The 27,320-nt window shown below is 42.1% G+C and overlaps 1 protein-coding gene across 2 annotated transcripts in view; it reads left to right on the top strand.

Moving 5' to 3' along the window:
* Window positions 1-27,320, top strand: part of ATG5 (autophagy related 5) — a 1,857,662-nt gene that overhangs the window by 519,194 nt on the left and 1,311,148 nt on the right. For both annotated transcript variants that reach the window (XM_044065239.1, XM_044065232.1), the window contains exon 3: window positions 21,857-21,984. In XM_044065239.1, the coding sequence (XP_043921174.1) occupies window positions 21,857-21,984 (128 nt within the window). The remainder of the gene's footprint in view (window positions 1-21,856; window positions 21,985-27,320) is intronic.

The following is a 27,320-nucleotide window of genomic DNA, read 5'->3' as shown; positions in this document are numbered from 1 at the left end:
TTTGGAGGATGATCTTTGATAGGTTTGCCTTCCTCGGTTTCCTTAGGAAATGCAGTCATTGCTGAGCTTTTTTGATCGTGTAAGATACATGGACTGACCAGGACAGGTCCTCAGTAATATGTACTTTTGACCCTTTTCACTGTCATCCCTTTCATCTCTAGAGGTTGGTGTAGTTCTTGAGACCTTCTGAAATCCACAATCAGTTCCTTAGTCTTGTTGACATTCAGCTCTAAGTTGTTTTTGCCACACCAGCCCAACAGATGTCCGATCTCATTGCTGTAGGCAATCTCCTGTCTGTCTCTGACCAGACCTATGACAGTGGTGTCATCTGCGAATATGATGATTTTATTGGATTCCTGTCCTTGAGTACTGGTGCCATATCTTTCACACATTCCTGTAGTACCCTACCCATGATGTTATCTGGGCCACCTGCTTTCCTTGGGTTGACCTGTTTCAAGGTTCTGTTAACATCAGTTGTGTTCAGGCTCAGCACTGCTTTATCCTTGTCAACAGGTAGTTTATTTGCCACTGTTTTGTTATCTGCATTAAACCTGCTGAAGATGTTCAATTGGTTCAAAAATTCAGTGCTGTCATCACATGAGGCTGACGCAGGTTTTGTAGTCCATAGTCAACTGGTATCCCAGTGGTCGCTAAAGTGGCTCTGGATCTTCCTGCCATAGGTTCTCCTCGTATCCTTAATACCTTTGTTCAGTTTGGCTCTGGCAACCCTTAGAGCATCCATGTCATTTGATCTGAATGCTGTGTTTTTAGCTTTTACAAGCTTACAGTAACGGCCTGAGGTAAAGTATGTTTATTTACGTTATACATTGATTAGATTAGTGCTAGAATGAAAGATGTTCATTAAACTGAATGGTTTTCTTAGCAAGGCAGATGCTCCTCCTGATTGTGGGATTAGGTACTACAGGCAGTACCTGGTGGAGAGCCAGACTGTCTGCTACGCCAAGTTCTATATAAAGATGGACCTGTACTGCAGACATTGGGAGCTGTTGGGGAGAGCCTGGAAACATGCCCATTTACAGTTTGGTATATATAATGTGAACCATCCCTCAAACATCTGTAGGGATGGCTTACCATACTCTAGTTTTTAAAACCACATTTAATTACCTGGTAGACTAGTAGCCTTGCAAGCCTGTCACCTTATTTTGGAAGGTGAGAATGAAGGTATGATGGCCATGCTACTCTACATTTGGAGTTCTTGCAGTGGACAACTTCCATGGCCAAACAGCTATATCTTCATGTCAGAACTGGTTCTCTACCTCAGCAAATAATGTCTTGCATAACAGATGGAGTTGCTGTGCCAGGGAACATTGTCTAAACTCCTCTACTCTCCTGAGTCTTGGGTAAGTTATGGTGGTGCTCAGAATAGGTAAAGAGATTCACTAACATAAAATGTTATAGAGGTTCACTGCCTGTTCCCAGCTTAGCAAGATTACCTGGCTTCCCTGTTTGAAATGTCCATGCTTGAAATAATGAATACTGAAAAAGAAAGACCGTAAACCTGGAGAAGAGTGAATCGGGGTGGGGGGGTCAAGCCACCCTGTGCCACACCACACCCTACCACCTAAGTTATATATACCAACTCCAGGATTGCTGTATCTCAGAGAAAAAAAAGGGAATATTCTGAGAAATAGTATCTCAGTATTTGTAAATCCGTTTTTCTGACCATTCAGTGTCTGCATTTTGGGACTCACTCTAGCAGATCCCAACATTTCAAATGGTTACCAAATTACTTTCAGTGCAGTATCTCACTGTATTGATTACATACTACTGATTTTAGACTTTTAATTAATAGTAATTCAATAAACAAATCTGCCTAAGGTATATAGAAATCTTAGACCAGATTTTGCATTTTCTAATATGGTATGTTGGAATTATTCTAGAAAAAACAATAATGAAGTTTTCTCTGTAAGACAAAAAATAATATTAAAATCTGCAGAGAAAACATCTTCACTTATTGGAAACTTTTCACTTGGAAATATTTACATAGAGATTTTATCACGCCGCATACAGTTATGTTGGTGTACAAATCAACTAATGTAACTTGTTAGAGATTAGTGTAGTATTAGATGCAAATTGGGTACATATGGTGTTAGAATGTAAGACAGTATCTCCCTTTTAGAATGAGTTTAATTATTTTACTCAAGTGTTGTGGTTGAATAGATGTAGTATTTCTAAATCCTTGATTTTTATTTAATGCTCCAATTCCATAAATTATTCCTTTAATGCAAGTGCCTCCTCTTTGGTCTATTCTAGCTATAGCTAGAAAAGTAATCACAAAAAAATTGAAAAAATAAAACTACCCCATTATTTATTGAATTTATGAATTTAGCTAAAGATGAGAACATCAAATATCACACATCTTTACAAATCTTGGCTTAAACTTTGAGATCTACTTGAAACATTTTAGTAGTCTAAAATATCTTGTATGATATTCTTATGGACTGTTGTAAATAGTTATATGGTTGTAAAGTTTTTTTTCTTTGTTAAAATTTTAATAAGTTTTAAAAAAAAAAAGAAATTTACTTTGACAGTACAAGATGCTAATGACTTTTTAAGAAAGTGTCTTCAAGTTAATAATGCTTCACAGAAAGAAGCTAAGACGCTGGAAACTAAACTTGTAAAGATGTAATGGGAAGAAGGCTGGCATAGTCTGAGAAATATCAGAATTTCATAATCATCTGTGTGTTAGGATAAGGGGGAACACGATTATAAACAAGCAAATTTTGGAATGGAAAAAATATCTAAGGTCTTAAATGACTTCCTTGCTGCAAAGATCAAAATCCAAGTTCTTAATGGAGAAAAAAGATTGCCGTCTTCAGTAGAAAGACTGGAAAGATAGAGTAGCAATAACCAGAAAGCAGAAGTTCTTCTGCAGGCATCAGTGTAAGTCAGAAAGACTCATGATATGATTATTTTTCATAAGAGAAGAATTTTGATGAGTAGTAGTAAACAGCAGATGGCTGGTTAAAACGTTATACTGCTTATGAGGAAACATGCTATCATTTTGGTAAATACATGGGATTTACTTGAAATATCTTTGTAAAAACATTAAGTTTTCACTTTGTGTAGCCAAAATGTGTATTTGTGTTTGCTTTCAAGCATAATATAGTGATTTCTTTCTTAGAATACAAATATTACTGTAAATATGTTAATTTTATGTCTTTGCTCTTTTAAGAAATGACGGGTATTAATTTAATATGAAATATGTTTTATTTGGTTTACTTTTGTATACAACGGATTAGCTACTGAATTAGTAGCCAAATATGACGAATGTTTCTGCTGAAAATAATACTTTTTATGTAAATGGTTTGTTATAAAGCTGCTCAAGAATGTACTACTGCTTTGCTCACTTATTAATGACAAACTGTAGAAGAAAAGGCTTATCGATTTTGGACAGTGGCATTCAGGCCTCTTGAAGACAAGTTTTAACTTATCACAAAAGTATTACCTTATGAACATGAGCTACCTTTTGTGGATCTGTGCTGGTAATTCATTAATTTCCAGTAGTAGAAGACTGGCCTACGAGTCATCTTTTCTACTGTCTTGCAGAGATTACATTAAATCATTAACTGCATTCTACTTTACTCTGTTGAAGTTCATTAAATTCCATTTTGCTGCCCTAATTCAGGAGTATTCTGTATCAGATTACCTTGTTCGTGCTATCATATTTGATGTAATTAAGAAAAATCTGTCGCATCTTTTTATTATTGGATTATATGACTTGATTGGCAGTGCTGTATTTTTATTTTTTTCGCTTTATTGTTGTTAATGTGATTTATTCACTCACTTTAACCTTTTGGTGGTGTTTTTCTTGTATTCAGTTGTATTTTCTGTAACCTGTATCTATTCCTGTCAGCAGACTTCTCAACCCCTCCACTGTGTGGAACACTGGTTTTAAGTAGCTGCTGTCTTTTGACTGATCTCTTTTTCTGATCTCCACTCTGTCATTGACTCAGCCACAAATGAGAGTGAGAGACCTGATTCATAGTGTATGCTATTGTTTGAGCTGTCCAGCCACTGGTGTCATTAACATTTGTACGACTGCATCGAGGATGCAGAATTAAAAATTAAGTAAAAGAAGACCGGTTGATAAGTTGTCATGTTTATTTTGAGAATTTAGCAAGGCAAATTTGAATTAAGTACACACACAAGGATGCAAATGAACTGTGAAAATAAAAAAAAGATATGTTTGTTTTCAGTAAGTAAGCAACCCTAGATTTGTTATGCATTATTTACTCTGTGGGCACTATATTATGCGTTTATATGTTGTTAATATATGAGTTAAGCAAAAACAAATAACATCAGTGAAGTCAGTACACTGGATGGATAGATGATGATCTTTGTAGTTAATGTTGCAGTACTGATTCTTTGGGCTTCCTGCCATGCTGAAGCTGTTTCCTTAAGAAGACCTAATAGGTAGGGGAAAAGTAGGGCCAGCCCAAATGGAGTCCATAGACCCAATTCCTTTTTCTCATTCCTTGGCTTCAGCCACTACCTTGCCCAAGAAACGCAAACATAAAAAGTTGAAGTAATAGGATTCAGTGGATAACCGTGATCATTTCTAATCCACATTAAAGTCAGCTGACCATTCAGGTGAGGCACTTTTGCAGCCTACTGGTCGTGACTTTTAGGCCTGAGCACTTTGGTGTGACCCTTCAGGAGGCTGCCATGGCAGCAGACCAGTCAGTTTTAGTTTCTCCAGTGCCAGCATCTGTTGAGTCTGAAGTAATCTGCAAGCTTCAGCTTCCAATGTCTGAGTGTTGGTTAGTGAGGGAGACAGTTTATCTTCGTCTTCGGCCGTTGTGCATGAACATTCTAAATGAATGCCTAAACTTTAAGAGACCAGTCATTAACCAGGTTGAAAGTCAGGCCCTTCTTAAAATAGTTCAGGAATTCATGGCCTTTATGAAATCTTGGCATGAGTGGACAGATGATCACTGTGGTGACCATGCTTTGAGGTTTACTTGTATAAAGATGCCTTGCCTTTAATTGGGACAGCAAATAATTCTGTCCGGTTCAGATCCATTACAGGCAGCTTATAAGTGTGCCATCTCACAGACTACTGGCTATTCTTATTCATGTAGTACTAGTTGATGTCTTTTAAACTATCTCTGTTCATCCATTCTTATATATATATATATATATCTAATCTATATATCTGTAATATGTCTATATATAATGTGTCTACATATATATATATATATATATATATATATATATATATATATATATATATATATATATATATATATATATATACACACACATCCATACATAGAGAGAGAGAGAGGCTACTGTGTCAGTGAAGGCACTCATCTGCCAATTTTACAGGTTAAAATGCTTAGTCCTTACAGGAACAAATCATTGCTAAAGTAGAGGACATTGCAGACCATGCGTTACAGAGAGAGACGTACAGGGGACAGCTAGAGCAGCACTGCAGGTGTCCAGACATTCTCTAAAATATGGTTATGATGCATGGGATGCATCATGTACAGCAGTTGTTACAGGTGCTAGCAGTCGTAGGCATACCGGGCTGCTAGTCAAGTAAAGGCCAAACTCCTGGATGTCCCATTTGATAAAGAATTCCTATTTGGCCCCCTCAGCAGAGAAAGCTTTTAAGAAATTGGACAAAAAACAGAAGTAAATCAAAACTGTGAATGAATTTTATATGTCTTTGTCACCTAGGTATAATAGGAATTACACTTCTAAGTTTTGGGCTCTCCCTTCTAGGCAAGATAAGGGAAGGCCTTCCTGATCCAAGAGACCAAGACAGTATAGAAGATGGCAACCTGAGCAATGCCCTAGATCCGGGCTTTCCAAAGACTGTATGCCTTCCCTCCCCCAAGAGTATATAGCCCCCCCCCCCACCCTTCTAGTAGGAAAACTTCCTTCAGCAGTGGAAATCTGTCACAAGAGACCAGTTGGTCCTGAACATCATAGTGAAGGATTGTTATATCCATTTTAGGGAAAGGCCTCCCTTACTGGGGATGCAAAAGGCCTCAAAAGAGCAAGAGAGTCTTCCTCCCCCATCTTGTAAGAACTCCTACAATGGGGTCCATTCGGGCATTCCCTGCTGGGGAGGAAGCAGCAGGATTATACGCCAGGAACTTTCTAGTCCCATCAGAGGAAGGAATCTAGAGACCAATTTTAGACCTGTCAAAGTTAAACAAGTTCTATTCCCAAAGTCAAAATGTTAACCCTCCAAAAACTGTCATTCATGATCTTTCTAGGAATCCACACCGTTGCACTAGATCTGAAGGACACCTTCGTTCACATTCCTATTGCAAGAGAGTACATGAGATACCTTTGGTTTGTGGCAGCAGGTTTGCATTACAAATTCTGTGCTCTTTTTGGTTTATCCCTTACCCCCAGAGTTTTCACCAAATGTCTTGCTCGGGTTATAGCCCATTGCAGAACATTAGGAGTACCTCATCCAGGGAGAATCCATCCTGGAAATTCAGACAGCTTTGTAAGTTACCATGGATTGCTTTCAGAAGGTAAACATCACTCACAGCCTTTGCAAGTCCCAACTTCAGCCTCAAGCAAGAATTCTCTTTCTGGGCGCATTGATAGATTCAGTGCAACAAAAGGCTTTCCTACTCCATGACAAGTTTACTTTCTGCCAAAGTAGATGCACAATAAGAAAGACGGTAGTAACACAGAGACATGGTCAAGGACAGAAAACAAAAACGTCTTTATTTAAAACCGGTAAGCACTTTTCACACTTACAAGTGCTTCATCAGACCATATTAAAACACTCTAGATAATTGCATATATATAAAAAAATAACCCAATGTCATCAAACCATTTCACAACAGGCATTGAAATCAGCCATTCATAAGCAGGAATCAATAAAATATTAAAATCACTTGAAAAGGTCTGTTGCTTTCAAGGCAGGTTTTAAAGAAATCCTTCCGTTTAACCCAGGATATTTATCTGTCTGTAGTTTAATAATCCAGTAAAGTTCACGGCTTTCACTGAAATTCCTAAAATTACCCTTTTGCTTGGTCATCATTACCTTCTCTACTACTCTAAAACCAAAAAGATGATCCTCACCCAAATCTTTAGCATGTTTGGCAAGGGCACTGCTCATATTCTTTATTCGGATGTGGTATATATGTGCCCTGATACTCTCCATTAATGAGCGATTCATCTTCCCAACATAAAAACTGGGACAGACCCTGCAGTTGGCCATATATATTACATCTTTAGCACTGCAATTTGCTCACGTATTAAACCTAAACTGAACACCTGTCACTGGATGCAGAAATATACATGTGTCTGTGTGCTGCTACTTTTTTTCTTATTTTGAGTGGTGTGGGCAGCACAATTTGTTCCTAAAGGTGACTTTTTTTTTATACTATCTGCTCAGCCTGCTGCCGAAGCAGACCATCACAAGGGAATAAATGAGGACCGTGGGATACATGGTATCTTGCATTGTAGTGATTTCCCTTGCCAAACTGCATGTGAGGAACCTCCGTTGAGTCCTAAAAAAACACACTTGGGAACAGTACTCTCAATCCTTGGAAACATTGATTTCTCTTCTCCCCTGCTTAAAAAAAAAGGAGCTTCTTTGATGGAAAGACAGTCGTACAGAATCCAGGGGCAGTCTTCTCTCTACCAGAGACAAACAAGACAATTACCACAGACTGTTGAGAAGAGCCTGGTGTGCACACTAAAGATTCCTGAAGGTGCAGGTTATCCCGATCCAAGAGTAAAGGAAACAACATAAGCCAGAAACAGTTGCTTCTGTGTTTCATGTGATGAAAGACTTTCAAAGCAACCTCTCCACAGGTGCACTTTAGATGTGAACAGACACCACCACAGTTGTGTGGTTAATAAGGGGAAACTCATTCTTACCATTGTGCTGTCTGGGAATAAAGGTTTGTCTGTTAGCATAAGAATTCCAGTTGACACTTACAGGATCCTACATCTTGGGACAGAACACCACGACAGCAGATTTTTTGAGAAGGGACCTTCTGGATGCCAGCGAATGGATTCTGAAGAGAGAGATCTTCCTGGACCTCACCCTTCAGTGGATGCAATCCAGCATAATTCTGTTTGCCTCTCATAACCGGCATCTACAAAGGTTCTGTTTTAAGAACCCAACAGGCAGGGATATGGAGGACAAAATGCTTTCTCCTTCAGATGGATAGACCTCTTCCTGTATGCCTTTCCTTTGTTACTTCTGATCCTCAGGGTACTGATAAAAGTGAGTTCAGACAGGCTGAGCATTATACTTATTGCACCGATTTGAACAAGGCAGTAGTGGCTCTGTCTCCTGTTGACTTTCAGCAAAGGGAGATACTACATTCTTCCACTGGTGATTGATCTACTCACCCAGCTAAGAGAGTCCGTCATGTTACTCACCTGTCCACTCTCAAAGAGCATGGAGGATTAGATTCTAACCCCCCAAGAAATACAAACTACTTAATTGAAGTGCTTTCTAGCCTGAGAGAGGCAAGAAAACCTACCACTAGAAAATCATACTTATCCAAATGGAAGCTGTTTTTTTCTTTGTGCCAGACCAAAGTGTCATGCCTCCAAGTGTGGACAGAAGTCTAGTTTTGTTGCGGTTATTTCATCAGGGTCTTTCTTATTCCAGTGTCAAAGTGCATATTTTTGCCATCTCTTCCTGCCTGTCCCTTCTCTCCATTTATTCTCGCCCCACTTAAGATGTAAAACCCCTTTTAGAAACTGTTTTAAGACATCCCAGGGGAAACTCAATCCTTTATTGGGACTTAAACTATGTTCTAGAAAGAAATAACCTTGCCACCCTTTGAGACAGCAGCTTCTGCTCCTTTAAAGATACTAAGATGGAAGGCCACCCTGCTGATAGCCATCAATTTAGCCAGATGGATCTCCGAACTACAAGCCATGATGTGCAAAGAACATTTCATTATTTTCCACAGGTCAGGATGACCCTTAGAATTAACCCCTAATTTATGCCCAAGGTAGTATTGGAAATGTCCTCAAATCAAGCTATTCACCTACCTGTGTTCTTTCCAAACCCATTAAATAAACCTGAACAAATCCTACATCCCTCAGATGTACACCAACAGATTAGGTATTGTTTGAGTAGAACAAAGTTCCCAAATAGAGCTGAACTGCTAGTGGCCTTTGCATAAGGGAAAGAAGGTAGATCTGTCTCTGACCACACTATTTCAAAATGGTTAACCATTTACATTACTATCTGTTATACTCCTCTGGTAGTGGCTTACCATGATCATATCAGTATTGTAACATTGACTTAAGAAGAACATAGTCCGGTTGTGTTGCGCTTATTAATTTTCTGTTTAAAACTTTGATGTAGTGTCTCACTGCTGTTTTTCTGCTGTGATAAACAGTTCTGTAGTGTTTTCTGCCTAAATGATGTAGCTAGTAGCTGTAGCATAGTTTCCCAGTATCCCTCCCTATTGTTGTTTTGTTCTTAAACTTGGTGGCTTTGCAGTTGCCTGCCCCTGTTGTAAATTGATCTGGGACACTCCTCCCAGTCCAGTCTCATTAGCTCATTCTACCTAATACAGAGAGAACATTTGTGAAGGCCAACTCCCTTAGTTTCTTAATCTTGAATTATCTTATGTTCCTCCTTTCTACTTTACTAAAAAAAAAAATCAGTTTATTCAGATGCTTTTACAGTATTTGTTTCCTCCTCCTCCTCTATTACTTCATTTTGCTTTTTTTGCTACTTGTTCTCTAAAATGTTCAATTGCATATTTTCTGCTGCATTTATTGCTGCTTGTTTTTAGTGTGTTGTTTAAATTGTAAACATATGCGGAGGTTCTCAACAAAAACAAACCCAGACAAAGGAACCCTCAGAGTCAAAAACACACGTGAACTCCACAACCATCCACACCACATACCAGGCATAGTCCACACACCAGTGTCTCACAACCACTAAGGCCTAACCATAAACCCAACATATTAGTCATAAGCGACTCCATTGTGAGACGCACAGATGTGCCTCTCATCAGGATGGATAAGGAGAAAGTCACGGTTAGTTGTTTGTCATGTGCCAGAATCCACCATATCACACGTGCACTCAAGTCTGTCAACAACAGGTACAGTTATGACTTTGTTATAGTCCATGTTGGCGTGAATGACTTCACATGTACCTCTCTGGACTATATGAAGAGAGACTTGATTGAGCTCGCTGAATGTGTCCCAGGCAAATATGTCCCTAGCTTTAAGCAGCATTCTACCGTCACCTAGAATGATGCTTTAATACAAACAGAAAATGATTGACTTTAACAATTGGCTTAGTTTCTGGTGTCATTCTAGGGGATCCAGTACCTGACATCCTGGGAAGATATGCTAGCAATGGCCTGCGTCTGTCTCACTTAGCCTTCAAGCTTCTGGCAAAGGCCCTTGCCTCCCCCATAGTAACCTTTTTAGGAAAAGACATGAGGTCAATACTACCGACATAAAAAATTCAACAAAACGTAAATGAAAGGTCGTGCTGCTAAACGCTAGGTGTCTAAACATGAAAGTGCACTCATTGCAAGCATTCTTAACCCTGGAAGATGCTGACATTTGTGCAGTCACAGAAACCTGGTTCAAAGCTGTGGAGAGCACCCCAGCCTTACCTGGTTATTCATCCTGTCATACATTCAGACCCCAAACTGTGGCAGCGAAAGCCAAAGGAGGTGTAATTTTAATATATATTAAAGGCACACACACACACCTCCAGGCTGGTCAAACAGTATGGCACACAGCAGACACAGGTGCAGTTAACCGTTGAAAAGACTCCTATTCAAGTCATAGCTAATTATAGGCCCCTCAAATTTGACTCAAGATGCCCACTCCATCTCTCTCTGGACATCTTAGAGTTTATCAAGATTCAACCCTTTACCCTGATCCTGGGTGACTTTATCTATCCAACCGTATATTGGAAAAACTAGTCATGCCAGAACACAAATGCCCAGAGATTCCTCAGTTTTATCAGTGCAAATGCCTTGGAACAGCTAGTCGATACCCCCACAAGAGGTGATAATATCTTGGACTTGGTATTAACAAACATGAGTAACCACAGCAGCACCCCTACAGTATCATCATCCCCTGTAAGATCCAACCATAAAGCAGTCACTTTCGAAGTCACCATCTCCCCTGACCCCCATCTTGCTAGGGTCAAACAAAAAAACTTCTCCAGAGCTGATTATGACCTCCTGAGGGATGGTATAAACAGCTTCACAGCCACCTCCCCCTCTGTAGGAACTGGGACCAATGTCCAAATCTACACCCAAGTATTATATGAACATTTATATAGATGCATGGAATCAGGAATACCCGAAAGGACAAAATCATCCTCCACAAGGAAGAGTAAACCTGTCTGGTGGGCATCTGCAATAAATAAACTATTTAACAAAAGGAAAAAATTGCTGTCCAGGACCAAGAAGGAGTAGGTGCCCAATTGGAAGCAATCTCTCTTTAGCCTGAACAAGCAAATAAGAGCACTAGTGAAATCCTCAAAAGCCAACTTCAAGTCCAAATTAACCACATCTACTAGAGACAGTCATAAGGCCTTCTTCACATATGTCCGCAGTCTCAAAGGAAGTACCCAGATCTGTTCAGAACTGGTGGTCAAGGACACCACATACACAAATGCTGTAGATATAGCCAACATACTGGCTGACAGATTCACTGAAAACTTCACCTGTCTGTCCCCCCATCAGTAAATCAGGACATCCCCATTACCTGCCCCCCATCCCATATCTATAGGGAACAGGTCATCACTGCCCTCTCAGAGGCAAAAAGTACAGCCTCCATGGGACCCGTTAACATCCCAGGCTGCATCCTATATGGACTCTGGCATGAACTTGCAGCACCATTAGGCACCCTATTCAACTAAAGCCTGTGTACCGACTTTATCCCAGCCGAGTGGAGGACAGCTACTGTCATCCCTTTACACAAAGGTGGAGCATCCACCGATCTGGGAAGTTGTAGACCCATCAGCCTAACTAGCCTGATCTGCAAGGCCATGGAACGGATTATCATGGACCTTATTAACAGGGACATTGGCAACCTCCAAACACTCGAACTCACACAGTTTGACCTTTTCAAGGGGAGGTCATGTCAGTTAAATCTAGTCGACTTCTTTGAGGGAGTCACCAGAGCCATGGAAGAGAAGACTGTGCACACTGCCTACCTTGACCTGGCCAAAGCCTTCAACACTATTCCTCACTCAGGCATAATAGATAAACTCTCTCAACTAGGCATCAATCCATATGTTACCAAATGAGTAGAAAATTGGGTCACTGGTAGAACCCACCTTATCAAAATAGGGGAAGCCACCTTGAGCAGTAGACCCGTAACGAGCTGCGTACCCCAGGGATCAGTCTTGGGGCCACTGTTGTTTGGGATATACTTCTCTGAGGTGCAGGCCAAAACCAGTGGGCTATGGCTAACCAAGTTTGCAGATGACAGCAAGCTGGGTGCAGTCATCAATTCCCCAAGTGATGTAGGTGTCCTTCATGAGGTTCTCACCCAAACAAATGACTGGAGTCAGAAACATGGCCTCAAGCTGAATACCAAAAAAGGCATCATCATCCCCCTTTGGGGGAAGAGCGACATCCTCACATATCACATTAATAACAATGTCCTAAGCATGCAGTCAGTCGTGAGGGATTTGGACACCCAGGTTAATAGCAACCTGACTTATGACTATCATGTTGCTTCCATTGTATAGAAAGCTTTCTACATGGCCCATCTCATAAGTAAGGCTATCTCATCCATGGACAAAGAGGTCATAACATTCCTGTATTCTTCCCTTATAGGGCCAGTTATTGAGCACAGTGCCCCCTGCGGCATGTAACTTGCAAAGCATGTGCAGCAGCTGGAGAGACCACAGAGGTTCCTCACCAGGAAAATCCAGGTTCTCAAACATCTACCCTACACAGATAGGCTAAAAGCCGTGTCCCCCTATACTCAGTTTCATACAGACTCCTTGGAGGTGACCTCTCTGACATACAAAGCAATCTGAGACCCTGCCTTTGTGGGACTGCTGCATATCCGCAAGTCAAGCTCCACTCTAGTAACCCGCACACGCAACCTCAACCTGGTCTGTGACATCAGTAGGACATGTTGGTGGGACAGATTTGTGTCCCATAGACTCCCCCATCTGTGGAATAGGCTCCCTCTCCACGTCAAGCAGAGTATCTCATTAGCCCTTTTTAAGTACATCCTGGATAACTAGATGGGAAACAGAAAATACAGCCCTGGGATTCCACCTGTGTCCCTGCTGGACAGGGTGTCTGTGTGCTAACATTTCTAAACATGGGCTAAACTCTTGGCTAGGCTTATAAGGGCCTCAGGGCCAATAGCCTAGTAATTTCCTATGATCCCATGAATTGTAGATGTTGAAGTAGATCGTTATTGAGTACAAGCACACCCTTCTACCCCACTTACTGCTAGCATCTCCCCCATTCCTGGGGGGGGGGTTTCTGGCTGAGCATCTCCCATCCATCATCATCCCTTACCTTTACTCATTTTTTTCCCCTGTCTAACACTGACAGCTGGAAAAGTTGTGTTGTCATCGGGCATCAGATGCATAACACAGCTTAGAAAGACCTGAAGATGATACTAACGGATGTCCCTCTTACACCTTGACCTCCATATGTCAGTCCGCAGACATCAGTTGGCTAGAGATGACACAAAGACTCTGGAAATCAGGCTGGATGCAGGCTTCTGTATAGCAGGGAGACCCAAGAATCAGTACTGCATAATTAATCTACTTGAATATCTGGAGTTATGGTAAGTGTAATGTAAACTGTACTTTCATGGCATTGGAATAAGCAAATAACAGCAAATGTGTTAATAGTGCAGTCCATGTTCTACTTGGTAAATGTATGCAAATTGTAAAAATGTACAGAGAATGTCCATTGGTAGTGGAGTAGGGATCATAACATATTTAACGTTCTTATACCAGAGCTTGTATCTAGGCCGTCTTATACCTTGTACAGTTCCCTAGACTAGAACCTCTCTCAACGTAAAGCATCTGGGACATTTGCTCCCTTAATTCCCCCGTAGATGGTCTCTGCCTGTAGTTTGGTCCTTCAGAAGATACAGCTCTTTCACCCCACACGACTGCACGTTTATGAGGACAAATTTGCATCCTAGTGCTTTGGAACTTCTGCTGTAAGATCTGATGGTTCTTGCTAGGATTTTGAGGGCAAACAAGCGGAGTGGTAGTAAGAGTGATTTTCCCAGTTATCTTTATCCATAAATTTCCTAGAATTTCTGACATATTTTAAAGGTTCCTTATGTTCTTGCTAAAGGTTCTTTGTAAATCATGTTTTCTTTCTTATTAGGGTGATAGCATTCATTGTGTTATCAGTATTTTTTTTTCCCTCAAGTAACTGATCTTGTGTTTCAAATTGATTTGGCATTCCATTCTTTTTATTCAGTCCTTATTGGCTAATAATTCCTTAACATTGCCTTTCCCCATTCTCGCATATTCTTTAATGTGACATATAAACTTGTATATTCTCACCTATTACTGACTCTTCCTTTTATTCATCTGAGTCACCAGTGCCTCTTTGTCAGTGAGTGTACTTACATTACAACTCCTGGCTCAGCCTTCTATGTGAACATTGTCTAGAATGTTGTTACACCCTGAAGCAATACCGTTGTTCTAGGTCAGTCTGCTTTCTAACAGATTTAACCTCAGTTTTGTACCCTTTGCTATGTTGAGTTTTAGCCATTCAGTCATTGAGCTCTAATGACTAAAGTTTCACCGGCTTCTGATATCTTAGCTTTGTGCAGTAGTTTCTTGCTTTGCTGTGCTGAGAGCTGTACATTTATGCAGCAGGTAACCATTTCCATGTTTCATTGTATATCCTGCATTTCTATAATCAGTTCTGTTTGTTACTTTGTCCATTCTCAAGCTCTCTTTTATATAAACTGAGTTGTCTTTTCAGATCAGTCTATGCTGTACCCTTCTACCTTCATTCTGCATTCCTCCTCCATCTCTTCTAAGATGTCCTTCAAGAATGCAACTGCAGTCATAACATATGGGTTGTCCTGACTCAGGCAGCCCTCGGTCGGCCGGATTCCAAAGTCTGGGTCCGATGTTGGCTGATGTTGCATTTCTCTCCGACGTCACAGCGGCTGGAGTACATAAGCATCAGCCGACGCCATCTTCTTCAGTCTTTCTTGCCGCGCGGTGCCCGAAGCAGAAGCAGTTCGCAAGTGCCGGTCGGTCAGCTCCTGTATTCTTCGAATCAGAAGTCATCAAAAGCTAAGTACCCCGTTGGGGACCTTTTCTTGCCTCAGCCGATGTCAGAAATTACTGAAAAAGTAAATAATTGTTTGTCTTGTGGTAAACAAATACCTCATAAGGATTTCCACTCTTACTGCCTCCCTTGCCTTGGCCCAGACCACGACGTCTCGGCCTGTGCCACCGGTGCTCGCTTCAACAAGCGCACTCTCAGGCGCCGGGCGGAGTTCGCTGAAGACTTTTTTGGCGATAAATTTGATTATACTATGCCGTCGGAACTACCGACAATGCAGACTCCTAAGAAACGAAAAGACCGGGACCGACATCCTCGGCCCGCGTCTTCCACCGACACCACGCCAAAACTAACCGCGAGTGCTCCGGTTCCCTCTGAGGCGGTTATTCCACCGCTACGAACCGAAGACACCGCATTACCGATACCTCCGATACCGGAGGCTACACCGACGCCAGTTATTGACTTTCCTCCGGATACTGAAACCGAGGAAATGCCCGAGACCATTGCTGTTGATAAGTTCACTCCTGCACGTGGTGCTGCTAGGCCTCCCATGTCCATGTCTATCAAGGCCTACACATGTGCTAAGGCAGCCAGCAAGTCCAAGCACCTTACTGCTAAAGCCTTACCTCAGCTTACTCCTGAAACACAAATCATGACTATGTCCGCAGACTTAATTTCCATGATCAGAGGTTCCCAGGCCCATCCTGAGAGAGGACCCCAGCCTCCTCCTGATAAGAGGCCTAGGGTTGAACCCTCTGACCCTCTCCCTTCAGATGAAGATTCTGAGGACTCTGTTCACTCCGAAAACCAGGAAGAGCCCTTCCAGACCTATGAGGACTCAGATGCAGAGGACTCCTTCCCCTCGGCCTCTCCTCCTGAGGATATTTCCTTTGGGGAAGTTTTGCATTCCATGAGGGAACAAAGGCCAGGAATATTCTGATTCCAGAAAGCGCCTTCGAACCTTCCTTAAAAAGCCCCAACACAGACCCTTAGCTATACCTCCTGTGCTTGATGTTTTGGATGATTTATACTCTGACTCCAGTGTTACCCCTGATACTCTTCCTCCTGCTCCTGTCAAGCCTGACAGATACTATAGGGTCCCAGAAACCTATTCTCATTTCTTTAGGGCCCATGTTGTTGATTTAGAAACAATTTCACAGGGACCGAAAGGGGTTTCAGCTTCCACCTCCAAAAATCCTTTGCCTTCCAACAGGGAAGCTAGGTCATTAGAGAGATGGGGGAAGAAGGTTTACAACTCCACTACTTTATCTATGAGAGCTCTTAATTGTCTCTCTCATATGTTTCAATATCAAGATTACCTGTTAGATGATTTAGAAAACATTGTCCTCTCCTGAACCTTTAGATAGGAAGTCTTTGCAGGAGGCTGTGCATAATTCTCAGCAAGTTAGCAATCACTTTCTTCAGTGTGGATATGATGCATTGGAAGCTTCATGTAGGGAAGCTGTGACAGGGGCGGTCATTCGTAGACATGTATGGTTAAAAGAACAACCTTTACCAGATCATGTTAAGGCAAAACTTCTTGATGCACCCTTGGAAAAGAACAAGCTTTTTTGGTGCTAATGCTAAAGATGTGCTAAAGTCCATTGAGGAAAAAGCCAAGTCAGTTCAGACAGTCAAAGATTTCCTCCAGGTTCAGCCACCCAGATTCAGCAGGAATTGGCCTTCTAAAAACTGGTCCTTTCCTAATCCTGAAAGATTTCAAAGGGGCAAAAACAGGCGTGCCCGAGGAAGAGGACAACACAGAGGTTCCTACAGGGGACGACAATGGCAACCAGCAAACCAAAGAAGTGACACAGGGGTTTCTCCTGCCCCACAAGGACAATCTCAATGACTTTCCTCTAGTTCCGCTGACCAAGGAGCAAGCAGAAATTCCTTTGGGCGGAAAATTATCTCTGTTTTCAGACAATTGGCACAGACTGACAAAGGACAAATGGATTTTGGACGTTAGAGACCACGGTTACAGGTTCCATTTTCATACCTTACCAAGAAAACAAGGCATGCCAAACCTACCACAAAACCAGAGGGCAGAGGCTATCAAGCAAATTTCTCTGCTTGCTCAGATCAAAGCAATAGAAAAAGTTCCACAACAAGAACAAGGCCAGGGGTTTTATTCAAGACTGTTCCTTGTTCCAAGAAAAGAAACTCAGTGGAGACCAATACTGGACTTGTCCGCATTAAACACTTTTCTCATAGTACCAAAGTTCAAAATGCTGACTTTACAGCAACTCCTTCTCATGCTGGGCAAGGGGTCTTGGCTGATTACTCTGGACCTCAAGGAGGCATACCTGCATGTCCCTGTCAGACACAGCTGCAGAAGATACCTCAGATTTCTTGCAGGGCCAGAGCACTATCAATTCTCAGCATTGCCATTTGGCTTATCTACTGCGCCCAGAGTATTCACGAAATGCCTGGCTTCAGTAATTGCTCATTGCAGGCTCCAGGGGATTCAAATTTAGCCCTACCTGGACGACTGCCTCATACAAGCGGACGACAAACTGATTTTGACAAAAAACTTGAATTATTTCATACAATTGCTACAGGCTTTGGGATACACAGTCAACTTCCAAAAGTCAAGACTTCAGCCATCCCAGCAAATAACCTTCTTAGGAGCCAAGGCTTTGGGATACACAGTCAACTTCCAAAAGTCAAGACTTCAGCCATCCCAGCAAATAACCTTCTTAGGAGCCAAACTAGACACAGCCTCTCAAATGGCTTACCTGACAGAAGACAAGCAAAAGAAGTTAACTCATTACTTCCAAGGTTTAGCAAAGCTCACCCAGATGACTGCAAGGGGATTCCTACAGGCCCTGGGTTACATGGCATCCTGCATTCTCCTGGTTCCACTAGCAAGACTACACATGAGAAAGCTTCAATGGTACCTAAAAAGCTTATGGTCTCAACACAGCAACAACCTAGAGGCAACCATTCCGCTCATTCCATGCCTTCAAAAGGAATTTCTATGGTGGGCCTCGGTAAGCCAGTCAAACACAGGTATGTCATTCAAAAAACCTCAGATAACACAGACCATGACCACAGATGCCTCAGACCTTGGATGGGGGGCGCACATGGAGGGCAGATGTATTCAAGGACAATGGTCTCCAAAGGAAACACATCTGCATATCAACCAAAAAGAAATGCTGGCAGTAATGCATGCCATCGAGGCCTTTGGACAACAACTTCAACAAGGCCACCTGCTAATACGGACAGACAACACCACTGTGATGTGGTACATAAGCAAGCAGGGGGGCACCAATTCTTACCTCCTTTGCAGACTGACAATGAATCTTTGGGAAAAATCACTGAGCCTAAACATACACTTGCAATCCCAGTTTGTTCCAGGCAAAGACAATGTGCTGGCGGACAGTCTAAGCAGGAATTTCCTAGACCCCCACAAATGGAGGTTACATCCAGAAATCTTCATATGACTCACCTCGACATGGGGCAGGCCAGAAGTAGACCTATTTGCCTCTCACCTCAATCATCATCTACAAAAGTTCTGTTCAAGGACATATCATCCACAAGCATGGAAAATAGATGCTCTCTCATTCAACTGGAACTTCCTAAAAATCTATGCATTCCCACCTCTGCAACTGATGACCGCAGTACTACTAAAGATCAAAGCAGAGCAGCCCAAGGGGATCCTAATAGCTCCAGACTGGCCAAGACAGCACTGGTAGCCACTACTACGGAGCATATGTCACAACAAAAAGTGGGCCCTTCCCCAATGGCCTCAACTATTGACTCAACACAACTTCAAGACAGTTCATCCCAACATCCAGACACTACAGCTAACAGCTTGGGAGATCCCATGAATAACCTGAATCTATCTCTCTCCAAGGAAGTTCAGCGGATACTAACAGAAGCCCGGAGACCATCCACCAGAAGGGTTTACTCAGCCAAATGGAAGAGATTCAGCATTTGGAATACCAGCAAGGGTCATGATGCATCATTATTGAACATTCCACTCATTCTGCAATGTTTGGCAGATATGCTACATAATGGACTCTCATATTCTTCCATAAAAATACATGCTTCAGCTATTTCAGCTAGATACAACACTGATCCACCTGTGTTTTCACATCCTTTATTAAGGCAATTCCTTAGGGGAATCAAGAATATAAAGCCCCCAAGAAAGGCACCAGTACCAGCTTGGGACCTCAACTTTGTCCTAGAAAAACTGACTCTACCTCCCTTTGAGCCAGCAGTTTCTGTGGACTTACAATTTCTCTCATGGAAGACAGCTTTCCTGTTGGCAATTACCTCAGCAAGAAGGGTTTCGGAATTACAGGCCCTAATGGCAACACCACCGTTCATAACCTTTCACAGAGACAGGGTCTCCTTACGAACCAACCCTACCTTTCTGCCAAAAATGGTATCTAGGGTTTCTTTAAATCAAGCAATTCACCTGCCTTCTTTCTTTCCCAATCCTGAGAACAAAGGGGAAAGACTGTTGCATACCTTGGACATTCACAGACAACTTCGCTACTACCTGGACAGAACCAAGACCAGTAGGAAGTCTGATCAGCTTTTTGTAGCTTACGCCCCAGGAGTACAAGGAAAAGCAATTTCCAAACAGACAATTTCAAAATGGATTGGACATTGCATCAGATTCTGTTACTCCTTCCATGGAAAGTGTGTGGAAAGTGTGTGCCAGCCAATGTCAGACCACACTCCACCAGAGCTACAGCCACCTCTACAGCCTTTTTAAGAGGGGTGCCTACAAAAGACATTCTAGAAGCTGCTACATGGAGCTCCGTGCATACATTTTCCAAACACTACAACCTCCCTTTATATTCCAGATCCAGAGCAGGCTTTGCTTCGGCTGTCCTGCAGGAATTGATAGCTACACCATCCTTTTCTTAGAGCTTTCCACCTCCCCCAGCTAAGCTATGGTATTCAACCCATATGTTATGACTGCAGTTGCATTCTTGAAGGACATAGTACAGTTTTGTACCTACCATAAATGTAGATGTCCAATAGATATGCAACTGCAGTCGGGTTTTCCCTCCCTCCTTCCCCTCTATGCCTTGGGTCCACTCCTCTCCCTGTTATCCTTAGCTGGGGATATCTGTTATGGTGTATCTGTTTATTGCTTATTTATTTGTCTGGAAACCTGCTTTTGTCTTCCAATTTGATTACAGCCTTCCTTGGAGGGCACCTGGCATCTGGGGCAAGAAACACTGAAGAAGATGGCGTCGGCTGATGCTTATGTACTCCAGCCGCTGTCATGTCTGAGAGAAATGCGACATCAGCCGACGTCGGACCCAGACTTTGGAATCCAGCCGACCGAGGGCTGCCTGAGGCAGGACAACCCATATGTTATGACTGCAGTTGCATATCTATCGGACATCTACATTTATGGTAGGTACAAAACTGTACTTTTCTTATAGTGAGTATACTTCATTTATTTTATCCTGGTTTTGGAGAAAGCATACAGTCTGAAGATGTGGAGAAATTCCTTTTTGAGTTCATCTGTTGATGCCTAGCCTTTCATATATAACCAGCATGTGGCAGTGCTTGAAAATCATCATGCTAACCTTTTGACTAAGATGTTCCAGAAGTAGATGAATTTGTTGCAATATAACTTGATGCAACAGAAAGTATTAGGGATGCTTTTATTGAAAAGGTGCATCTTAACTGAATTTTCCCTTTCACATGAAAGGACTACTTATGTCACTGGCTGTTTGATGTACATTAACTCTGTACCTATTTCTATCATGTCGGAATGTCTCTTCTCCCTAATTCTTCAGAAAAATGTTTGCTGTACCTCCGGCAGGAAATGCAAAACCCAAAGTGAGTTACTTCTGTTTCTAGTGGTGCCAGTAGAAAGATTGTTGACCATTCATGATGTTGGCAGCCTCAGATAAACACTGTTAGAAGTGATTTTTTTGAACTGCAAATACTTTATGATAGAACTTCTGGCTGAGATAGCTTGCTGTTTGATTTCCCTTTGGAAGTGTCTTGTTATGGCAAGTTCCTGGATTACTTCAAACTTCTTTTGAAGTTTGAATTTAGTTTTCTAAACTCCCTTGTGGTGATGTATCTGTATTGTAGAGACAGAGGAATCGCAGTTAGTGTGGGGTATGAAACCTGTGTCTGTGATCCCCTGTATGTATAACAATTTACTTCTAAGTTGGTTTAAGAAAGTATGTCATTGGTGATTATGCACTGAATTACTAAATTATGCATGTACTGCTGAATGGTATGTGTATAATTAATGGTTTAGTATGTAAAACATTTCCCTGTTTAAATGGATGTTTTGTGAGTACATCTTATTAAAGTCATGCTGTATATCAGAAGGCATGTAGCATATTCAAAAGAAACGTATGTAGTGACTAGTGGCTATGATCCTGAACAGAGGAAGAAACTGGCTGTACAATATTATGTCAGTGTCGTTGTGTAGTTTGCTTCTGCTTTTGTTTAGCAGTAGTCTGTTCTTTTTGTCCTTGTGCAGACAGTTATCAAATTAACTGAAAGTATCAGAAATGTACAAACTTGATGTTTGGAGTTATTGAACATAACATTGGTTGTATGGATTAATTGTCTTGAGCCTGTAATAAAATGACTGTCTTTTGCATGTTTTCCAGCTTCTCTTGCCAAGAATAAGTTACCTAACTTTAGTCACTGATAAAGTAAAGAAACATTTTCTGAAAGTTATGAAACCTGAGGATGTTGGAGAGATGTGGTTTGAATATGAAGGCACACCTCTGAAGTGGTATGTTCCACCTTTATGTTATATGTTGTATTTTGTGTTGGTTTGTAGTATTGTTCATATCCTTGTGTGTACCCCATTTAAAATTATTCCATTCATTTTCCTGCAGTTTAAGGTTTTAGCGAGTTGGAACCTATCCTGGCATGTAATATGTTTTGGATTACTTTCCCCAGGTATCACATGTATTAAATTATCCCTCATGTTTAGTCAAATAATTGCTTGCTATTTATAAAATAGGGTAGTGTGCACGTATTGATGCATTTTTGTAGCTAACATTGTCAGTCCTTCACAGGTTTGACTGATTGTGCACACTCCATAAGTAATGTGTAGTACAGTACTGCTGTTTCACAATTGCTGATACTGCACTCTTGCTTTTTATGTTAAAAATCCAAGGTACTTGCTGCTATTTTTTCATGACTTCTAGGTATACATTAGCTAATCAATATGTGCAGGTTCTCTTTATGTTGAAACATTGTTGGCACTCGAAATGCCAAGTACCGGCAAGCCGGGAAAAAAAGGACTAAAACTATTGTTGAAGAACGAATCTCGAACAGCTCTCTTCTCAACTACCTTTTGGTAGAGGCTTATACCAACACTGAGATCACCATACCACAGAGAAAAGTGAATATACTGAGAAGTGTTAATCTTGAGATTGGTACATGTAAGTCTATCTTTTTGGCCAGCCTGTCACTGTGTTTTGGGACTCACTCTAGCAGGTCCCATGATTTCAAATGGTTACCATTTTAATTAGTTTATCCTAATGTCCTACTTAGTTTAATCAAAAGATATCAATGAGGGTCATTCGCTAATAGCAGTGAATGTCGAAGAAAAGTATTGTAACACTCCATACACTTTTAAAGTACAAGATATATAAAGAGAAGGATTAGTAGGGGATAAGTAAATCAGAGTATGACATTTGTTAAAGAAGATTGAAATAAAATGAGAACAACTTTAGAAAGTCAGAAATGAGCTACAGCTTCTGTTGTCCTAGGCAGTATTATGGCTAAAATCTTACCTGGTTGCAGATTAAGAGTCTCCCAGTGTCTGCCGCGTCTTTGGAATAACCTGCCAAGTCATATGAAGCAGGGCACCTCTATGACACTGTTCAAAAGGAGCCTGGATGAGTGGATGGGGCACTGTAAATTCATACTGGGGATAGTGCCCACAACACTCCTGGACATGGGCAGTCATTACTGAATACAATCCTGGGTATTGACTAGAGTATCTCTGGTATTACATTGGGATGAAACAGCTAGGGTTGAAATGACCTCTGGGTCGATAGCCTAGTAAATGTCCTTCATGGATGCATCTGCAGTCATAACAACTGGGTTGTCCTGTCGTCAGGCAGCCCTTCGGTCGGCCGGATTCCAAAGTCTGGGTCCGGCTTCGGCTGATGTCGCACTTCACCCGACATCATCTCTGCTGGTCTTCGGGTATAAAGGCATCAGCCGACGCCATTTTCCTCAGTCTTTCTTGCGCGTGGCGCCAAGCAGAAGCTGTTCGCAAGTGCCGGTCGGTCAGATCCAGAGATTACTACTACCGAATACTACTTCGAAGACTTATAAAAGCTAAGTACCCCGTTGGGGACTCTTTCTTGCCTCAGCCGATGTCAGAAAAAGTCAATAACTGTTTAACTTGTGGGAACCAAATACCTCATAAAGATTTCCACTCTTACTGTTTGCCTTGTTTAGGCCCAGACCACGACGTAGCAGCCTGTTCGGCCTGTGCTTCCTTCAACCGAAACGCTTAGGCCGGTCGGAGTTTGCTGAACAGTTTTTCGCTCAGATTTTGCGTACATTATGCCGTCGGATCCTCCGACTACCCAAATTGTTAAAAACGAAAGAAAAAGACCGACACTCGCGGTCCACGGTTTCGGCGAAACCACGGTTAAGCAAACGCGAGTGTCTCGGTTTTGGCGAAACCGAGAAAACTGATCAAAATACAGCCGAATCAATGCCTACTACTGAGGTTTCTGCCACTTTACTTGAAACAGCCTCAGAAATTATACCTACAACTGTGGTTACTAGTGACTTATCAGACACCATCCCTTTGGATGTCTCTACCCCAGCACGTGGTGCTGCTAGGCCTCCTGCAGCCATGTCTATTAAGGCCTTTGCCAGGGCTAAAGCAGCCAAATCTACTACATCAGTGCCTGTTAAACCCCCCTCAACCAGGCCCACTTCTAGTTCACAAATGCTTACTCTGGCACAAGATTTAATATCCTTAATTAGGGGATCTCAATCTCACCCAGACAGGGCCTCTCAACCCCAGAAAAGAGACCTAGAGCAGAGCCCCGAGCCTGTTTCCTCTGATGATTCTGCGGATGACTCAGATATTACAGACCAGCCAGAGGCTCCTTTTCCAATTATGAAGACTCCGATGCTGAAGAATCCATTCCAGCTGCCTCTCCACCAGAGGAATTCTCCTTTGGGGAAACCTTACATGCCATGAGAGAACAATTCCAATGGCAACAACAGGATTTCTCAGATTCCAGAAAAAGACTTAGGACTTTTCTGCACTTACCGCAACATAGGCCCTTAGCTATACCTCCTGTCCTTTCTGTTGTGGACGATGCATTTAATGATGTCTGCACTGCACCTGATTCCTTACCTCCAGCCCCTGCCAAACCAGATAGATTTTACAGGGTGCCAGACACTCATCACCACCTATACAAGGCCCCACTGGCAGACCGCGAAGCCATATCCCAGGGGCCTAAGGCAGTAGTCTCGACCACAGCAAAAAATCCTATTCCTTCTGAAAGGGAATCCAGGTCTTTAGACAGATGGGGCAAAAAAGTTTACATCTCTGCTACTCTCTCAGCTAGAGCTTTAAACTGTCAGTTTCACATGATACAATACCAAGAGTTTATGCTTGATCAGTTAACTAAAAGCTATCCTCTGATGACTCTATAGATAAGAAATATGTATTAGAAATGGTAAATAACATACAACAGGTTAGTAACCATTCTTTAAAATGTGGCTATGATGCACTGGAGGCTTCATTTAGATCAGCCATGACTGGCACAGTGATAAGAAGACATGCATGGTTGAAGGAACAGGCCTTACGGATCATGTTAAAGCTAAGTTATTAGATGCTCCTATGGATAAGGCCAGTTTGTTTGGTATACCGCCCAGCAGGTAATGAAGAAAATGGAAGAAAAGGCAAAATCTGTACAAGCGGTGAAAGATTTCTTACAGGTTCAGCCCCAAGGTTTAGCAGGAACTGGCCTGCCAAAATTGGTCCTTTCCTGACTCCACAAGATCCCAAAGGGGCAGGAATAGAGGTCTAGAGGCAGAAATCAATCCAGAGGGGGTGCCTACAGAGGACGACAGTGGCAAGGTAATAACAGAGGCACAGACACAGCCACTACCACTGCAACAGGACAATCACAATGACTTGACTCTAACTCCACCTACCAGGGAACAAATAGCAGCACCATTAGGCGGAAAATTAGCATTATTTTCAAAAAAATTGGCACTATGTCACAAAAGACAAGTGGATTTTACAAACCATAGACCAAGGTTACTGGTTCCACTTCCACACTTTACCAGTCAAAAGAGGAATGCCAAACCTGCCTCCAAATCAAAAACTAGAAGCTCTACAGCAGATAATGCAATTAACAAAGATGAGAGCTGTGGAAAGAGTACCAATAACAGAACAAGGCAAAGGATTCTACTCCAGACTATTCTTAGTTCCAAGAAAAGAAAAAAGTTGGAGACCTATTCTCGACCGGTCCATCTTAAACACATACATCATTGTCCCAAAATTCAAAATGCTGACCCTACAGCAACTTCTTCCCATGCTGGGCAAGGAGTGTTGGCTGGTAACTCTAGATCTCAAGGAGGCATACCTGCACATCCCCATTCGACCAAATTGCAGAAGATACCTCAGATTTCTTGCAGGATCAGAGCATTATCAATTCTCAGCATTGCCCTTTGGCTTATCTACTGTGCCCAGAGTATTCACAAAATGCCTGGCATCAGTAATCGCCCACTGCAGACTACAGGAATCCAAATTTATCCATACCTGGACGACTGCCTGCTACAAGCGGACAACAAAAGCAAGCTGACAACAGATTTGCAAAGGGTCATTTACTTGCTACAAGCCCTGGGATATACAGTCAATTTTCAAAAGTCAAGACTGATACCATCCCAAACAAGGACATTCTTGGTGAATTGGACACAGTAAAACAAAAGGCATTCCTAACTGCAGAAAAACAAAAAGAACTCCCTCTTTACTTCTTGGCACTAACAAAACAGAACAAGCTAACAGCAAGAAAAGTTTTGCAGGCCTTGGGCTTCATGGCATCATGCATAATCTTGGTCCCACATGCCAGACTGCATATGAGAGAACTACAGTGGTACCTAAAGAATTTATGGTCCCAACACAGGCACAGCCTAGAAGCAGAAATACCACTAATCCCATGCCTAAAACAGGAGTTCCTATGGTGGGCTCAAGCATGCCAGACAAATCCAGGCCTACCCTTTCACAACCTTCGAGCAAGCCAAACCATCACAACAGATGCCTCAGACCTAGGATGGGGGGCTCACATGCTGGACAAATGTGTACAGGGATTGTGGACTCAGGACCAGCTACACCTGCACATCAACCAAAAAGAAATGCTGGCAGTAAAACTGGCAATCCAAAAATTCAGCCCATTTCTCAAAGAAGGCCATTTGATGATAAGGACAGACAACACCACAGTCATGTGGTACATCAACAAACAGGGAGGCACTCATTCATACCCCCTATGCAGAATGACTTTGGACCTTTGGAACCTGGCACTCAGCTACAACATCCAGTTACAGGCAATGTTTGTACCAGGAAAGGAGAACACTCTAGCAGACATATTAAGCAGAACCACCTCGGATGCTCACGAATGGATGCTACACCCGGACATCTTCAAGACCATCACAAAGAAATGGGGAATGCCACAGACAGATCTATTTGCTTCCCCTCTCAATCACCAGCTCAAAAAATTCTGCACAAGGACATTCCACCCGCTTGCATGGAAGGTGGATTCGCTCTCCTTCAGCTGGAAAGGTCTGACAGCATATGCATTCCCACCTCTTCCCTTGATACACAAGGTATTACTAAAAATCAAGGAGGAACGTCCAAGGATAATCCTGATAGCTCCGAACTGGCCAAGACAACACTGGTACCCATTGCTGAGGAGCATGTCTCGGGACAAAATGTGGGCAATGCCCCTGATGCCTTTGATGTTAACTCAGAACAACTACAGCATCATGCATCCAAACCTAAAAACCTTGCAACTGACTGCATGGAACATCACATAGCAGCAACTAATCCAGATCTTTCCCAAAGGGTTAAAGACATTA

This window comes from Protopterus annectens, chromosome 1.part0 (assembly GCF_019279795.1).
Source record: "Protopterus annectens isolate FY-2018-M chromosome 1.part0, PAN1.0, whole genome shotgun sequence".
In the NCBI taxonomy this organism is placed as follows: Eukaryota; Metazoa; Chordata; order Ceratodontiformes; family Protopteridae; genus Protopterus; species Protopterus annectens.
The sequence above is the reverse complement of the archived record's forward strand: the minus strand, read 5'-3'. Positions and strand labels throughout refer to the sequence as shown.